The 18299-nt window shown below is 50.7% G+C and overlaps 1 protein-coding gene across 1 annotated transcript in view; it reads right to left on the bottom strand.

Annotated features, from left to right (window-relative positions):
* The window catches only part of LOC120941395 (SCO-spondin-like), a 210291-nt gene that overhangs the window by 77682 nt on the left and 114310 nt on the right, over window positions 1–18299 (bottom strand). Inside the window, exons 55-68 of the mRNA XM_040354735.1 lie at window positions 18101–18108; window positions 17157–17312; window positions 16874–17038; window positions 11639–11818; window positions 11423–11545; window positions 11020–11152; window positions 6174–6299; window positions 4831–4922; window positions 3391–3576; window positions 3095–3265; window positions 2417–2669; window positions 2272–2318; window positions 1750–1920; window positions 1522–1653 (exon numbers count right to left, since the gene is read on the bottom strand). Coding sequence (XP_040210669.1) covers window positions 1522–1653; window positions 1750–1920; window positions 2272–2318; window positions 2417–2669; window positions 3095–3265; window positions 3391–3576; window positions 4831–4922; window positions 6174–6299; window positions 11020–11152; window positions 11423–11545; window positions 11639–11818; window positions 16874–17038; window positions 17157–17312; window positions 18101–18108 — 1943 coding nt within the window. The remainder of the gene's footprint in view (window positions 1–1521; window positions 1654–1749; window positions 1921–2271; window positions 2319–2416; window positions 2670–3094; window positions 3266–3390; window positions 3577–4830; window positions 4923–6173; window positions 6300–11019; window positions 11153–11422; window positions 11546–11638; window positions 11819–16873; window positions 17039–17156; window positions 17313–18100; window positions 18109–18299) is intronic.

Consider the following 18299-nt stretch of genomic DNA (forward strand, 5'->3'; position numbering starts at 1 on the left):
TACCACCACCATACATCTACCATACACCCACCATACACCCACCATACACCCACCATACCACCACCATACACCCACCATACACCCACCATACACCCACCATACTACCACCATACATCCACCATACACCCACCATACCACCACCATACACCCACCATACAACCACCATACCACCACCATACACCCACCATACACCCACCATACACCCACCATACCACCACCATACACCCACCATACACCCACCATACCACCACCATACACCCACCATACAACCACCATACCACCACCATACACCCACCATACACCCACCATACACCCACCATACCACCACCATACCACCACCATACACCCACCATACCACCACCATACACCCACCATACCACCACCATACACCCACCATACAGCTACCATACCACCACAATACACCCACCATACCACCACCATACATCTACCATACCACCACCATACATCTACCATACACCCACCATACACCCACCATACACCCACCATACCACCACCATACATCCACCATACCACCACCATACATCCACCATACCACCACCATACATCCACCATACCACCACCATACATCCACCATACCACCACCATACATCCACCATACATCCACCATACACCCACCATACCACCACCATACCACCACCATACATCTACCATACACCCACCATACCACCACCATACACCCACCATACACCCACCATACACCCACCATACCACCGCCATACACCCACCATACCACCACCATACCACCACCATACAGCTACCATACACCCACCATACCACCACCATACACCCACCATACACCCACCATACACCCACCATACCACCACCATACACCCACCATACAACCACCATACCACCACCATACACCCACCATACACCCACCATACACCCACCATACCACCACCATACCACCACCATACACCCACCATACCACCACCATACACCCACCATACCACCACCATACACCCACCATACAGCTACCATACCACCACAATACACCCACCATACCACCACCATACATCTACCATACCACCACCATACATCTACCATACACCCACCATACACCCACCATACACCCACCATACCACCACCATACATCCACCATACCACCACCATACATCCACCATACCACCACCATACATCCACCATACCACCACCATACATCCACCATACCACCACCATACATCCACCATACATCCACCATACACCCACCATACCACCACCATACCACCACCATACATCTACCATACACCCACCATACCACCACCATACACCCACCATACACCCACCATACACCCACCATACCACCGCCATACACCCACCATACCACCACCATACCACCACCATACAGCTACCATACACCCACCATACCACCACCATACACCCACCATACACCCACCATACCACCGCCATACACCCACCATACCACCACCATACCACCACCATACCACCACCATATATCCACCATACCACTGACCCCAGATCTGAATGAAATTCTCTTACCAGAACACGGATGGAGGTTACAGGTGGAGAACTCAATGCGGCGCAGAACGACACTGACGCGGCTGCGGTTCCGATATCCTCCGCCGCAGGGCACGGAACATTCTGACCATGGACCCCAGTCCCCAGCAGAGCCTGGGAAGAAAGGAGAGATTATCCGTCATCTGTATCCGTCATTACTAGAGAGAAGCCGAGGGATAGTCATGCCCAGAGGACCTGCGTCTGACCCACCTTTACAGGGCTGTAAACTGCAGAACTCAATGGCCACACCGGACCCCTCGCAATCCTGACCTCCGAATGCGGCAGCTGGGTTTGTCCCCGATCGGTAGCGTCGTCTGGTGCCAACATTACACGTACGGCTGCAGGAGCTCCACAAGGTCCAATCACTCCACCCACAGTCCACTGTGACATGAACGGAGAGAGGGGAGTGAGAAATGGGGTATAACATAGACGCATTGGCCAGAGGCGCATTTCTTTTCATTTTGCTGAGCCGCAACAAACTTTATTGGCACTAAAACGGGTCCACTCAGATGTACCCTTCCTCGTCAGACCTAACGCCACCTTACACGCATTTCACCCACAACATGGCAGGTGAAAGACGTTGGTGGTGTCACATCTGATGGGGAAACGACACAATCTCATTAATCACAGCAGCATGGAGGGGAAGGATATGCTGGTTGTTGTAGTGCTCTTCAGCCATCCACTGGGCTGATTGGTGACTCTAAAGGAGATCAGACAGATAACAGTCCTCACCTGGACACGGAGCTGCACTGCAGACCATCCCTCCGGACACACAGGTGCTGCAAACACAGGAGATGTTAGAGAAGCCCCAAACAGAGGAAGGAGTATCATGGGAGACAAGGAGTTAATTATAACACAACAGGAAGGTCACAGTTACCAGTTGTTGCAGGCATCCAGCGTCACATTCTCCCCGGGCTGGTAGAGCGCCCCCTGGTGGTAACAGGAGCATTCAGTCTGCGGCACACAGCTGTTGTTCTGCAGGAAGAGCCCCTCAGGGCAGTAGCAACCCTCGTAGCAGGTGGAGGCGCACTCTACCTGGGCAGCCTGGTCCAGACACAGGCGAGGACACGCCCCCCCGGTGCCACGACACTCCTCCGGGGTCTGATGGATCATATTGGGTGGACACAGATCTGGAGGAAAGAGGAGAAGAGGCCCAACCAACGGGGCCAAATTATTATTGTTACTGAACGTGGAGTTCTGAAAGCAGCCAGAAACATCCTCCAAATCCACCATAAACCCAATCAAAGAGACCACCACACCGCGTGCCCCCCCCCCGGAAATCCCACTGTGGGCCAGGGAAAGAATCCTTCATGAGAAGGAGGTGCAAAAAGTGGGGTGCGGGGCTCCAGGGTCGATCCTGGGTGGGTGCATGGGGTGCACTGCACCACGTCACCGCAGAGCGGGGGGGGGGGGGGCGCCAAAGTGCCAGGGTATCTTCAGCCCCAACTACTACCGAAGTAGTTCACGGCTCATCGTAGGGGGGGGGGGGGTGCACTTTGGCCTTTCCACTTGGGCACCAAAGCACCTTGTCCCAACGACACCTGGCATCACTCACCTCTGCAAGGCTGCGTGTTACACTCCCTGGTTTGAATCTGTGGCCCCCGGCATTCGGGGCCCCCATGCAATGGCGAAGGGTTAGAACAGGAGCGGTTTCGGGTCTGAGTTCCAGAGTCGCAGGTCACGGTACATTCTGTCCAGGAGCTCCAGGAGGACCAGCCGCCAACAACTGTATGGGAAGAAGTCAGAACATCAATGTCACATATCACTTCCATGACATGGGAGGAGCGGGACCCCAATTTTACAGATCACCCAACCCCCCTCCCTACAGTACATCTCAGATATTGAACTTACCGGGACACAGCGGCGTGTCACATGGCTCCTCCTGGACAGACTCCCCAACACACAGAGGGCCAGAGGAGGACAACGTGCTGTTACAATGCCGGAACCTTCTCCGCACCCCAATATTTTCCACATCATAGAAGCACGTTCTAGAGCATGGCGACCACGGGGTCCAATCACTCCAGGATATGGCCGTCTCTGATGATCCAAGAGAGGAGAAGAAAGATGGGGGGTGGGGTACACAGAGAAGAGGGGGAACCAGAGAGGAAAGAGATAGAGAGGGGGAAAGAAACACAAATAAAGACCATTATGGTGGCCACATATATAAAATTTACCATAAGTAGAAGATTGGAGACCTCACAACACATAAGACCCTCACATGCTGGAAATGCCACCCATAGACCCATATAGGAGAAATACCTCCCATAGACCCATATAGAAGAAATATCACCCATAGACCCATATAGGAGAAATGCCACCCATATAGGAGAAATACCACCCATAGACCCATATAGGAGAAATACCACCCATAGACCCATATAGGAGAAATGCCAACCATAGACCCATATAGGAGAAATACCACCCATAGACCCATATAGGAGAAATACCACCCATAGACCCATACAGGAGAAATGCCAACCATAGACCCATATAGGAGAAATGCCACCCATAGACCCATATAGGAGAAATACCTCCCATAGACCCATACAGGAGAAATGCCAACCATAGACCCATATAGGAGAAATACCTCCCATAGACCCATACAGGAGAAATGCCACCCATAGACCCATATAGGAGAAATGCCAACCATAGACCCATATAGGAGAAATACCACCCATAGACCCATACAGGAGAAATGCCAACCATAGACCCATATAGGAGAAATGCCACCCATAGACCCATATAGGAGAAATACCTCCCATAGACCCATACAGGAGAAATGCCAACCATAGACCCATATAGGAGAAATACCTCCCATAGACCCATATAGGAGAAATACCATCCATAGACCCATATAGGAGAAATACCTCCCATAGACCCATACAGGAGAAATGCCACCCATAGACCCATATAGGAGAAATGCCAACCATAGACCCATATAGGAGAAATACCACCCATAGACCCATACAGGAGAAATGCCAACCATAGACCCATATAGGAGAAATGCCACCCATAGACCCATATAGGAGAAATACCTCCCATAGACCCATCCAGTGGCGGGACAAGGTCATCCAGTGTCCCTTAGGGTCAGCAGTGATGTCGCCGTCACTACTCCTGTCAGCCTTGTAACAGAAACAACTGGCACAGAGCGCCTACACCCCTGCAATAAAACATAGCGCCCACACCCCTGCCCCTTGTCCCGGCCTTGGACCCATCATCTACGATTGGTGGGGGAACCACAGTAAATGGGAACAATCACAATCTGTAGGTTGGTGTTTCCTCGTGTCCTACCATTGGCACATGGAGTGTAGCACTCTCGGGTGTCCCGCGTGTTCCCCTCACAGGGGGCACCACCATTATCGCTCGGAGGATTAGATGGAGATCTGGAGAGAGAAGAGAGGGACCCGTCATTCATTCCTCCTTGTGGGGAGGAAAGGGATTTATTGACTGATACAGTTCATGGTGGGGGGTCCTGAAATGCCTATTAGGTTCATGTATGGAAATACGGCCTGGAGGCTTTGCATGTCAGGACTGCTCTATACCTCCAGTCCTGCATTGTATATTATGGGTATAAGGTCCTGTATTGTATATTATGGGTATAAGGTCCTGTATTGTATATTATGGATATAAGGTCCTGTATTGTATATTATGGGTATAAGGTCCTGCATTGTATATTATGGGTAGAAGGTCCTGTATTGTATATTATGGGTATAAGGTCCTGCATTGTATATTATGGGTATCAGGTCCTGCATTGTATATTATGGGTATAAGGTCCTGCATTGTATATTATGGGTATAAGGTCCTGCATTGTATATTATGGGTATAAGGTCCTGTATTGTATATTATGGGTATCGGGTCCTGTATTGTATATTATGGGTATAAGGTCCTGTATTGTATATTATGGGTATAAGGTCCTGTATTGTATATTATGGGTATAAGGTCCTGCATTGTATATTATGGGTAGAAGGTCCTGTATTGTATATTATGGGTATCGGGTCCTGTATTGTATATTATGGGTATAAGGTCCTGTATTGTATATTATGGGTATAAGGTCCTGTATTGTATATTATGGGTATAAGGTCCTGTATTGTATATTATGGGTATAAGGTCCTGTATTGTATATTATGGGTATAAGGTCCTGTATTGTATATTATGGGTATAAGGTCCTGCATTGTATATTATGGGTAGAAGGTCCTGTATTGTATATTATGGGTATCGGGTCCTGTATTGTATATTATGGGTATCGGGTCCTGTATTGTATATTATGGGTATAAGGTCCTGCATTGTATATTATGGGTAGAAGGTCCTGTATTGTATATTATGGGTATAAGGTCCTGTATTGTATATTATGGGTATAAGGTCCTGTATTGTATATTATGGGTATAAGGTCCTGTATTGTATATTATGGGTATAAGATCTTGTATAGCCACTTGACCCCCCCCCCCCCCCCAGGGCATGCTGGTAGTAGGAGGGGTTATCCTAACCCTAATGTTTTGTTTTATTTGACATTTTTGCCAGTGTCCTATCTTCCTGTAGGCGGCAGTTAAACCCGAAGATGAAGAACTTTCTGTGCCCCTCCATGGAAGGGAAAGTAGAAGGCCTCTTACCCTCCGATGCTCTTCATGGCACTGTACCTGAATCGCTCCTGCATGCCCGCTCCACATGTTGTGTCACATGGCGTCCACTGGGACCACGCGGACCACCCACAGTCCACGGCACAGGCGGAGCCGTCACACGTCACCTTCCCGTCCTGACACCGGCTGCAGCGGGAATATCGGGGAATAGGGAGGGAGAAAACAGGGAGAAGAATGAGAAGGAACAACGTGGACATTGAGAGAGAAACAACATGATACCCAAAGGACGGGGGGGGGGGGGGGGGGGGCTTTGAGAATATTTTTTGTATCAGTTTTTATGATCAGACTTTTATACTAATTGTAACGGTCACCACTGTTTACGACCTTCCATCACATCCAAGACAGCTTATCGACACTCCAACCAACAGGACCCGATCCATCCCATTTGCCCAGAATCAAGACGAGACACGCAGCTCTGTACTTGTTCCAAATGTAATGACAACTTTAATGGTTTCTTCTCAGCTTTTTATGCAGTTACAAGCATGTGACAGTATTCAAAGTGTGAAGGATGCTTCAGTTTAAATTCTCCCTGCTAAGGAATATTGTGTGTGTGTTAAGTGTAACAGGCTTTTTGAAATGTTAATGACCCTTCCTCAGCCAGCCCTACTTCAAAGGGTAAATGGTCTATTGTGTGTGTGAAGGAGACCTGTGTTTACTGTTTACTGTGATTAGAAGGGTCTCATGTTAATTATTCTGATTGCTTCATTGTGGTAATTAGCCCTTCTATATGCGGGGTCAGGCTGTCTAGATCATGTATTCTGTACAACTAGTAATTACCTTCACTGATGTCATTATCTAAAGAAAATGTGTTTTCATGATCGGCTACGAAGTGTCTGCTTAATAATCTGTATGAGAGCCCCCACTGTGAGTGAGAAGGGGGTGGAGATTTCATTGTTCCTTGATTGAGGATTTAGCTTGAAAACTGTATATATACCAGCAGCAAGCTGCCATTAAAGTGTCTTGTTCCAGCAGTAAGCTCTGACTCATGTGTGGCTTATTGGGCGATCCCAGGAATATCCCTTCCTCGTGGAATATTGGGGTGATTTACTTTTATGGGAAGAAGGGAAACGCTTGACGGGGATATCATTCTAATACTGTCACAAATGGTTGGCAGCAGCGGGATTTTCCCTTCTATTCCCCTTTACACCCGGATTCCAAGCAGACTACTGGAAGTTCGTGGAAGGATTGCTAGCAACAAAACCAAGCGGGTCATCATAGCAGAATTAGGACGGGACTGCAGCAACGCCAGCAGTACAAGAGATGGAGACACCAGTGATTTAGGAAGAGGAATCGCCAGCCAACAAAGTAATGAGAGAGAAGCTAGCATGGTTCGGTCCGAACCCAACGGCGGATGTGGTGCTGAGAATGATGGACCTGTTAGCGGAGGAGGCTAAACAAATAAGAGACGCAGAGCTACAGGAGGCTAAACAAATAAGAGACGCAGAACTACAGAAGGATAAACAAATAAGAGACGCAGAACTACAGGAGGCTAAACAAATAAGAGACGCAGAGCTACAGAAGGATAAACAAATAAGAGACGCAGAGCTACAGGAGGCTAAAGAAATAAGAGACGCAGAACTACAGGAGGATAAACAAATAAGAGATGCAGAACTACAGAAGGATAAACAAATAAGGGACGCAGAACTACAGTTAAAACTGGCAGCAGTCCAACAAGCAGCCGCACCTTCTACGAACAGTGAGTACAGCACAGCAGACGCAAGGAAGATTCCGTTTAGCGCTTTTAAAGCTTTTGATGAAAAGGACTGTGAGATTGATAACTTCCTGGCGGATTTTGAGCGACAATGTAACCTGCACCGAATAGCTAGAAGAGAGTGGGTTGCAATATTGTCAGGCAAACTGTCAGGCAAAGCTTCTGATGCTTTCCGGACCGTGCCAGATCAGGATATCCATAGCTACGCCCGGGTTAAAGAAGTGCTCCTGGCTCGTTATGCAGTAACCCCAGAGTCCCACCGACAGAAGTTCAGGGACTCACGCAAAACCACGGAAGACTCTTACACGGAATGGGCATGCCAGTTATCCCTGTCGGCCTTTAACTGGGCTAACAGCAGCCAGGCCACCACCGCAGAGGACATTTTGCAACTAATGCTCCTGGAGCAATTTTACAATCACATCCAGACAGATGTCAAAGATTGGGTGAGAGATCGCAGGCCCATGACTCTACCAGAGGCAGCGAAGTTGGCGGATGAATATGCGGATACTCGCAAGACAAACCAGGTCACACCACGGGTACAACCTCCACGACCAACGGTGCCCTCACACCCACCAGCCGCTAGATACCAACCACCTAACAGACCGATGACATCTAGCCCTCGCTATCCACGCCAGGAGGACAACGAACAACGCTGCTTCCGGTGCAAACAGCTGGGTCACTTCAAGCAGAATTGCCCCATGAACGACAACACCAGGTCAAATTGGTCTCAACCTGGGTACCACCCACCAGCAGCAGCCCATTGTGTAGACTCGGCTTGGGATCCCCAGGAGCTGGGTCAGGAAGAACCATTGGGCACCCCTTACGAAGCCCTCATGGTACAATCTGTTATTACGGACAACAGGGAACACCATTGTCAGCTGGTCATGGGCGACAGCCATGAGCCGGAGGGGCCCTGGAGGGAGCTGGGCAGAAAGAGGCACCGCCGGCTACCCCCCAAGAAGAAGAGGTCCTGGAAGCCGTATAACAAGCTGACCTGGGAGGAGAAGAAGCGACTGGAGGAGAGGGAGTCGCAGCGGGCGTCCCAGATGCGGGCCGAGATGTTCGCCAAGGGCCCACCGGTGGCCCCTTACACCACCACCCAGTTCCTGATGATGAAGGACCACGTGGAAAGCCTGCAGGACATGAGCAAGCAGGATCTGATCCGTGAGTACATGGAGCTGGAGAAGTGCATAAGCCGCATGGAGGAGGAGAACAACCACCTGAGGTCACAGCAGGCTGACCCCCCCAGGCTCCATGAACTGGAGATGGAGCTGGAGAAGCTCAAAGAGGAGAACCGGCGGCTGCGGAGGGAGCAGGGGGTGGCTGACCTTATGGGGCTCTGATTCCCCCCCCCTGGACTCTGAGCACCAGTGCTACAGCATTTCAACAAATATAACTTTTTCTTTTTATGAATCTCCTGTGATTGTCACTTCAGAGCCATAACCTGCCCCCTCCCATAGCGGGACACCTAGATGGCGGCGCACAGACTTATTCGCTGTCTTCACACTGACTTCTGGTGACTTTGCAGATCGCACAAAGACTTGGGGACTGAACGGCGTGTGATCTGACGACCCGGTGGCATACCTGAGTCTGAAACAGTTGCCAAGGGAGGTCAGTCACGCCAAACGGAGTTAACCTCGGACTAAAAGCTCTGAAACCGTCAACCCTACTGGACCAGGGAAGGTCCAACCGGGTTGCCGGAGCAGGGAGAAAAAGGGGGGCCATTGTGAAGGATGCTTCAGTTTAAATTCTCCCTGCTAAGTAATATTGTGTGTGTGTTAAGTGTAACAGGCTTTTGAAATGTTAATGACCCTTCCTCAGCCAGCCCTACTTCAAAGGGTAAATGGTCTATTGTGTGTGTGAAGGAGACCTGTGTTTACTGTTTACTGTGATTAGAAGGGGCTCATGTTAATTATTCTGATTGCTTCATTGTGGTAATTATCCCTTCTATATGCGGGGTCAGGCTGTCTAGATCATGTATTCTGTACAACTAGTAATTACCTTCACTGATGTCATTATCTAAAGAAAATGTGTTTTCATGATCGGCTCCGAAATGTCTGCTTAATAATCTGTATGAGAGCCCCCACTGTGTGTGAGAAGGGGGTGGAGATTTCATTGTTCTTTGATTAAGGATTTAGCTTGAAAACTGTATATATACCAGCAGCAAGCTGCCATTAAAGTCTGTCTTGTTCCAGCAGTAAGCCTGGGCTCATGTGTGGCTTATTGGGTGATTCCAGGAATATTCCTCCTCGTGGAATATTGGGGTGATTTACTTTTATGGGAAGAAGGGAATGTTTGACGGGGATATCATTCTAATACCGTCACACAAAGGGACAATGAAATCTCCACCCCCCTAATCACACACTAAGGCTAATTACTAACCATTCTAGACATGTCGGCGCCGGCCTATAATTATCATCATCTCATCACTGCACATTCCTTCATTAACAGCATAACAAACAAAAAACATCACACAATGATCTCTTCTTAATCCACATCCCTAGACAGACGTTCTGTCTCCGCATACAGCTTGACCGAAAGGTATTCACACCTCTGAGCATCAATAGGCTTAAAGCAGTGTTATCACACAATGAAAGGTCTTCCAGGAGCCTGACTCAATTAGCATGTCACTAGTCAGGGCTAATCATAGAAATGAGTCACTATTGACTGGTTGGGTCACAATTAACCAACAACTTGCAATATCTTAAAATCCTGCAATATGAACTATCAGTGATGTCCCCTGTCCTGTAATTTAGGATATAATTTCTCAGTCACCCTATGGCCCTATCGGACATAAGGTGACCCTAGACATAAGACTCCTTGGTGACGCCGGTACAGGAGTACCCCTCATCCTTCCAAAGTCTCTGGGTGTCCCGGGTCATTCCGTTACACTAATTATTATTATTTATTAAAGCTCCTTTGTAGCTTCATAAATACGAGAAAGGAATCAGCAAAGAGATGTGACCCCGGGGCGGCTCAATAAAACGGCGACAACCATAGAACCAGGAACTGTCCTTGTGCCCAGAGTAACCAATCAGAAGACGGCTGTCGTTGTGCACCAGAGAACCTGTCTGGTCGCCTTGTAGAAGGCCCAGAGCCGTTATCAGAGTAAGAGCTCCCCCCGCTGGTCCTCACCACACACTGCAGTTGTCGTGACTGAAGGTCTCCCCAGGAAGTTGGGTGCCGCCATGCTCCACGTGACAGCGGCACCGGCTGATGTTCACGCAGCCGCCATCTTGGAGGTACAGACCAGGAGGACAGCGGCATCCTGCAAGGGAAAGGAAAACATGGTGGCATCGAGAGGGCAGAAGAGACCATGAACATGATCGGGTTGTCTAATACAGAGTGTTTCCCAACTCCAGTCCTCAACAGGTCATGTTTTCAGGATTTCCCTCAGACGACACAGCCGTGGTAATTACTAAGGCAGTGAAACTGATCAAATCGCCTGCGAAAAATAATGGAAAAGTCTGAAAACATGACCTGTTGGGGCGCCTTGAGGGCCGGAGTTGAGAAACGCTTCTGGGAGGGAGGTACCTACCTTCCATACAGCCGCCATTACACCGGGTCTCGGCGTTCAGGCTGCGGCAGGTCAGCGGACACGGGTCCGTGTGCCGGGATTCGCACTCTCCAGGATGGATGAGGATCATCTCCGGGCCGCAGTCTGTGAACACAAAGCAGTTCAGACGTTACAGTCTATCCAATGACAATGAAGAGACCAAACCACCGGAGGTGGCCGCCGTCAGGCCGCACTTACCTTCCGAGTCTCCGCACAGCTGTAGGTTACAGGATTCTATCTGCACAGATTCTCCGCGGCATGGAAGACCCCCGTTCTTGGGTGGCGGATTTTCACATTTCCTGTTTCTAGAACGAACTCCTCCTTGACACGGAGCATCACAGGCAGACCACTCCCCCCAAGGGGACCACGCCCCATTCACTGCAGGGTACAAATATCACATGACCAAGGGACCCTGCTATGAAGAGGAGACTACACAAAATATTATAGCGACCGGAGAAGCCTCCTGACACTACCGGAGAAGCCTCCTGACACTACCGGAGAAGCCTCCTGACACTGACCAGAGAAGCCTCCTGACACTGACCGGAGAAGCCTCCTGACACTACCAGAGAAGCCTCCTGACACTGACCAGAGAAGCCTCCTGACACTGACCGGAGAAGCCTCCTGACACTGACCGGAGAAGCCTCCTGACACTGACCAGAGAACCCTCCTGACACTGACCAGAGAAGCCTCCTGACACTGACCGGAGAAGCCTCCTGACACTACCGGAGAAGCCTCCAGACACTGACCGGAGAAGCCTCCAGACACTGACCGGAGAAGCCTCCAGACACTGACCGGAGAAGCCTCCAGACACTGACCGGAGAAGCCTCCAGACACTGACCGGAGAAGCCTCCAGACACTGACCGGAGAAGCCTCCTGACACTACCAGAGAAGCCTCCAGACACTGACCAGAGAAGCCTCCAGACACTGACCGGAGAAGCCTCCTAACACTGACCGGAGAAGCCTCCTGACACTGACCGGAGAAGCCTCCTGACACTACCAGAGAAGCCTCCTGACACTACCAGAGAAGCCTCCTGACACTGACCGGAGAACCCTCCTGACACTGACCGGAGAACCCTCCTGACACTGACCGGAGAAGCCTCCTGACACTACCGGAGAAGCCTCCAGACACTGACCGGAGAAGCCTCCTGACACTGACCGAGAAGCCTCCAGACACTGACCGGAGAAGCCTCCTGACACTGACCGGAGAAGCCTCCTGACACTGACCAGAGAAGCCTCCTGACACTACCGGAGAAGCCTCCTGACACTGACCGGAGAAGTCTCCTGACACTACCAGAGAAGCCTCCAGACACTGACCGGAGAAGCCTCCTGACACTACCGGAGAACCCTCCTGACACTATCGGAGAAGCCTCCTGACACTGACCGGAGAAGCCTCCTGACACTGACCAGAGAACCCTCCTGACACTGACCGGAGAAGCCTCCAGACACTGACCGGAGAAGCTGTGACGGACTTTTTACCTATATGCTTCAGTTTAATCCTCCCTGCTTGTTTAAGGCTGTTAATTGTAATTACTCTTCTGCAGCTAGCCCTGTTTCAAATGTTAATTGTTCTAGCCCTGTGTTTACTGGTTACTGTGATTAGATAAGTGGCTTGTGTTAATTATGCTGATTGCTTCATTGTGGTAATTATCTCTCTATATGCGGTGCCGAACCGGCTAGCTACTGAGTAGTTCAAAGAAATATCTTTATTTCAAAGGAGCTGTATTGAAGACCCCCCACTGTGTGAGGGGGGCGGAGATTTGTCATTGTAACAGTTGTAACCACATATAAGCTCTGGTTTCTTATGATTAAAACTCGGTGTTGTTCAAGCAGTAAGCTGGTCTCATGTGTGGCTTTCTGGGCGATTCCAGGGATATCCCTCCTCGTGGAATATTGGGGTGATTTTCGTTATGGGAAGAAGGGAACGTTGACGGGGATATCATACCGATACCGTCACAAATTGGTTGGCAGCAGCGGGATCTTCCCTTCTACTCTCCTTTACACCCGGATTCCAAGCAGACACTGGAAGAACTACTGGAAGTTCGTGGAAGGATTGCTAGCAACAAAACCAAGCGGGTCATCATAGCAGAATCAATGGAGATAGACCAGGAGGACGGGATTGCAGCAACGCCAGCAGTACAAGAGATGGAGACACCAGTGATTCAGGAGGAGTCACCAACCAACAAGCTAATGAGAGAGAAGCTAGCGTGGTTCGGCCCGAACCCAACGCCGGATGTGGTGCTGAAAGTGATGGACCTGTTAGCGGAGGAGGCCAAACAAATAAGAGACGCAGAGCTACAGAAGGCTAAAGAAATAAGGGACGCAGAACTACAGAAGGATAAACAAATAAGGGACGCAGAGCTACAGTTAAAACTGGCAGCAGTCCAACAAGCAGCCGCACCTTCTACGAACAGTGAGTACAGCACAGCAGACACAAGGAAGATTCCGTTTAGCGCTTTTAAAGCTTTTGATGAAAAGGACTGTGAAATTGATAACTACCTGGCAGATTTTGAGAGACAATGTAACCTGCACCGAATAGCTAGAAGAGAGTGGGTTGCAATATTGTCAGGCAAACTGTCAGGCAAAGCTTCTGATGCTTTCCGGACCGTGCCAGATCAGGATATCCATAGCTACGCCCGGGTTAAAGAAGTGCTCCTGGCTCGTTATGCAGTAACCCCAGAGTCCCACCGACAGAAGTTCAGGGACTCACGCAAAACCACGAAAGACTCTTACGCGGAATGGGCATGCCAGCTGTCCCTGTCGGCCTCTAACTGGGCTAACAGCAGCCAGGCCACCACCGCAGAGGACATTTTGCAACTAATGCTCCTGGAGCAATTTTACAATCACATCCAGACGGATGTCAAAGATTGGGTGAGAGATCGCAGGCCCATGACTCTACCAGAGGCCGCGAAGTTGGCGGATGAATATGCGGATACTCGCAAGACAAACCAGGTCACACCACGGGTACAACCTCCACAACCAACGGCGCCCTCACACCCACCAGCCGCTAGATACCAACCGCCTAACAGACCGATGACATCTAGCCCTCGCTATCCACGCCAGGAGGACAACGAACAACGCTGCTTCCGGTGCAAACAGTTGGGTCACTTCAAGCAGAATTGCCACATGAATGACAACACCAGGTCAAATTGGTCTCAACCTGGGTACCGCCCGCCAGCAGCAGCCCATTGTGTAGACTCGGCTTGGGATCCCCAGGAGCTGGGTCAGGAAGAACCATTGGGCACCCCTTACGAAGCCCTCATGGTACAATCTGTTATTACGGACAACAGGGAACACCATTGTCAGCTGGTCATGGGCGACAGCCATGAGCCGGAGGGGCCCTGGAGGGAGCTGGGCAGAAAGAGGCACCGCCAGCTACCCTCCAAGAAGAAGAGGTCCTGGAAGTCATATAACCAGTGGACCTGGGAGGAGAAGAAGCGACTGGAGGAGATGGAATCGCAGCGGGCGCCCCAGATGCGGGCCGAGATGTTCGCCAAGGGCCCACCGGTGGCCCCTTACACCACCACCCAGTTCCTGATGATGAAGGACCACGTGGAGAGCCTGCAGGACATGAGCAAGCAGGATCTGATCCGTGAGTACATAGAGCTGGAGGAGTGCATAAGCCGCATGGAGGAGGAGAACAACCACCTGAGGTCACAGCGGGCTGACCCCCCCAGGCTCCATGAACTGGAGATGGAGCTGGAGAAGCTCAAAGAGGAGAACCGGCGGCTGCGGAGGGAGCAGGGGGTGGCTGACCTTATGGGGCTCTGAGTCCCCTCTCCCCCCCCCCCCCCCCGGACTCTGAGCACCAGTGCTACAACATTTCAACAAATATAACTTTTTCTTTTTATGAATCTCCTGTGACTGTCACTTCAGAGCCATAACCTGCCCCTCCCATAGTGGGACACCTAGATGGCGGCGCACAGACCCATTCGCCGTCTTCACACTGACTTCTGGTGACTTTGCAGATCGCACAAAGACTTGGGGACTGACCGGCGTGTGATCTGACGACCCGGTGGCATACCTGAGTCGGGAGCAGTTGTCAAGGGAGGTCAGTCAGGCCAAATGGAGTTAACCTCGGACTTAAAGCTCTGAACCCGTCAACCCTACTGGACCAGGGAAGGTCCAACCGGGTTTGCCGGAGCAGGGAGAAAAAAGGGGGCCATTGTGACGGACTTTTTACCTATATGCTTCAGTTTAATCCTCCCTGCTTGTTTAAGGCTGTTAATTGTAATTACTCTTCTGCAGCTAGCCCTGTTTCAAATGTTAATTGTTCTAGCCCTGTGTTTACTGGTTACTGTGATTAGATAAGTGGCTTGTGTTAATTATGCTGATTGCTTCCTTGTGGTAATTATCTCTCTATATGCGGAGCCGAACCGGCTAGCTACTGAGTAGTTCAAAGAAATATCTTTATTTCAAAGGAGCTGTATTGAAGACCCCCCACTGTGTGAGGGGGGCGGAGATTTGTCATTGTAACAGTTGTAACCACATATAAGCTCTGGTTTCTTATGATTAAAACTCGGTGTTGTTCAAGCAGTAAGCTGGTCTCATGTGTGGCTTTCTGGGCGATTCCAGGGATATCCCTCCTCGTGGAATATTGGGGTGATTTTCGTTATGGGAAGAAGGGAACGTTGACGGGGATATCATACCGATACCGTCACAGAAGCCTCCTGACACTGACCGGAGAAGCCTCCAGACACTGACCGGAGAAGCCTCCTGACACTGACCGGAGAAGCCTCCTGACACTGACCGGAGAAGCCTCCAGACACTGACCGGAGAAGCCTCCAGACACTGACCGGAGAAGCCTCCAGACACTGACCGGAGAAGCCTCCAGACACTGACCGGAGAAGCCTCCTGACACTGACCGGAGAAGCCTCCTGACACTGACCGGAGAAGCCTCCAGACACTGACCAGAGAAGCCTCCTGACACTACCGGAGAAGCCTCCTGACACTATCGGAGAAGCCTCCTGACACTGACCGGAGAAGCCTCCTGACACTGACCGGAGAAGCCTCCTGACACTGACCGGAGAAGCCTCCAGACACTGACCGGAGAAGCCTCCTGACACTACCAGAGAAGCCTCCTGACACTACCGGAGAAGCCTCCAGACACTGACCGGAGAAGCCTCCAGACACTGACCGGAGAAGCCTCCAGACACTGACCGGAGAAGCCTCCTGACACTGACCGAAGAAGCTTCCTGACACTACCGGAGAAGCCTCCTGACACTGACCGGAGAAGCCTCCTGACAAGTATTTCACACTTTCCATACACATAGGAGGAAGGTAGGTGCTCCCCTCAGAGGTTCTTGAGATGTTTCCAGGCATTGGGTAGGTCCTTCTGGGTTTTGCATTATGAGACCTCCAGCCTCTTCCTTATCATATCTAATACTCCTGTTGATTTTCTTCTCACAATCTCCCAGGTATGTCTCGCTCACCTACCTGGACATGCTTGTACGAAGCAGCTCTGACTGTCAAATTGAGCTCCGGCACAATGACCCCCCGGAAGCCGGTCTCTGATGACATCACGACGTCGGAACTTGACTCCCAATCCACAGGAGCGGCTGCACTCACTCCAGGATGTCCAGACAGAGAGGACGCAATCCACTGCGGGGAAGGAAAACACGCGAGATCAACGAGACTCTTCATCTCAAGTGCGAGGCACAATAGAAGTTCTGTTTATGGTCCCTCCAGGGGGACAGGAGACCCAACAAAGAGGACCTACCACAGTTTTCCTCATCAGAACCATCTGAACAGTCACGGTGGAGGTCGCAGCGTCTCTCCGAGGAAACGCATTCTCCTGACCGACAAGTAAACTGTTTGTGTGAACACATGCCGGGGCCTGGGGTGGGAACAAGCCATGTGGGAGTGGACATCAGAACTGCAGGGGTGGTGCCTGGAGAGACAATACAGCGGGGGTGTAAAACATTTCACTGTGAGCCGCATTAGCATTACGGTGGCACCCGATATATCTGTAAGACTAGAGAGCCCCACCCACCTTTTACATCAGAAGTCACGAGAACCCCACCCACCTTTTACATCAGAAGTCAAGAGAACCCCACCCACCTTTTACATCAGAACTCAAGAGAACCCCACCCACCTTTTACATCAGAAGTCAAGAGAACCCCAACCACCTTTTACATCAGAAGTCAAGAGAACCCCGCCCACCTTTTACATCAGAAGTCAGGAGAGCCCCACCCACCTTTTACATCAGAAGTCAAGAGAACCCCACCCACCTTTTACATCAGAAGTCAAGAGAACCCCACCCACCTTTTACATCAGAAGTCAAGAGAACCCCACCCACCTTTTACATCAGAAGTCAAGAGAACCCCACCCACCTTTTACATCAGAAGTCAAGAGAACCCCACCCACCTTTTACATCAGAAGTCAAGAGAACCCCACCCACCTTTTACATCAGAAGTCAAGAGAACCCCACCCACCTTTTACATCAGAAGTCAAGAGAACCCCACCCACCTTTTACATCAGAAGTCAAGAGAACCCCACCCACCTTTTACATCAGAACCGTACATTACCTTGTGCTGCTGCTTGTGGGTGGAGCCGAGCTGCTTTTCCAGCCGCAAAGGCGGCGTGCTATGAATGCTGGGGTGGCCGCGACGCACTCTGAATGCCTGGGCCACTGACGTCACTGGTTGCTAGGTGTCGGGCGACCGGTGATTCTAACAACCAGTGCAGTCAAGTAGCGTGCCACAGCTTCGGCGGTTCAGCGCCCCTTCTCTGAGGCAGCTTACAGTACCAGGGCGCGGTGCACCCTGTGCCCCCGCCTAGGATCGGCCCTGAGGAGTTCTGTCCTCTCTGCTGCCAACTGCTGAGATAAGGTGGTGGTGGAGATGAGGGGGTTCTGCGGCTG

Source organism: Rana temporaria, chromosome 5 (assembly GCF_905171775.1).
Source record: "Rana temporaria chromosome 5, aRanTem1.1, whole genome shotgun sequence".
NCBI lineage: Eukaryota > Metazoa > Chordata > Amphibia > Anura > Ranidae > Rana > Rana temporaria.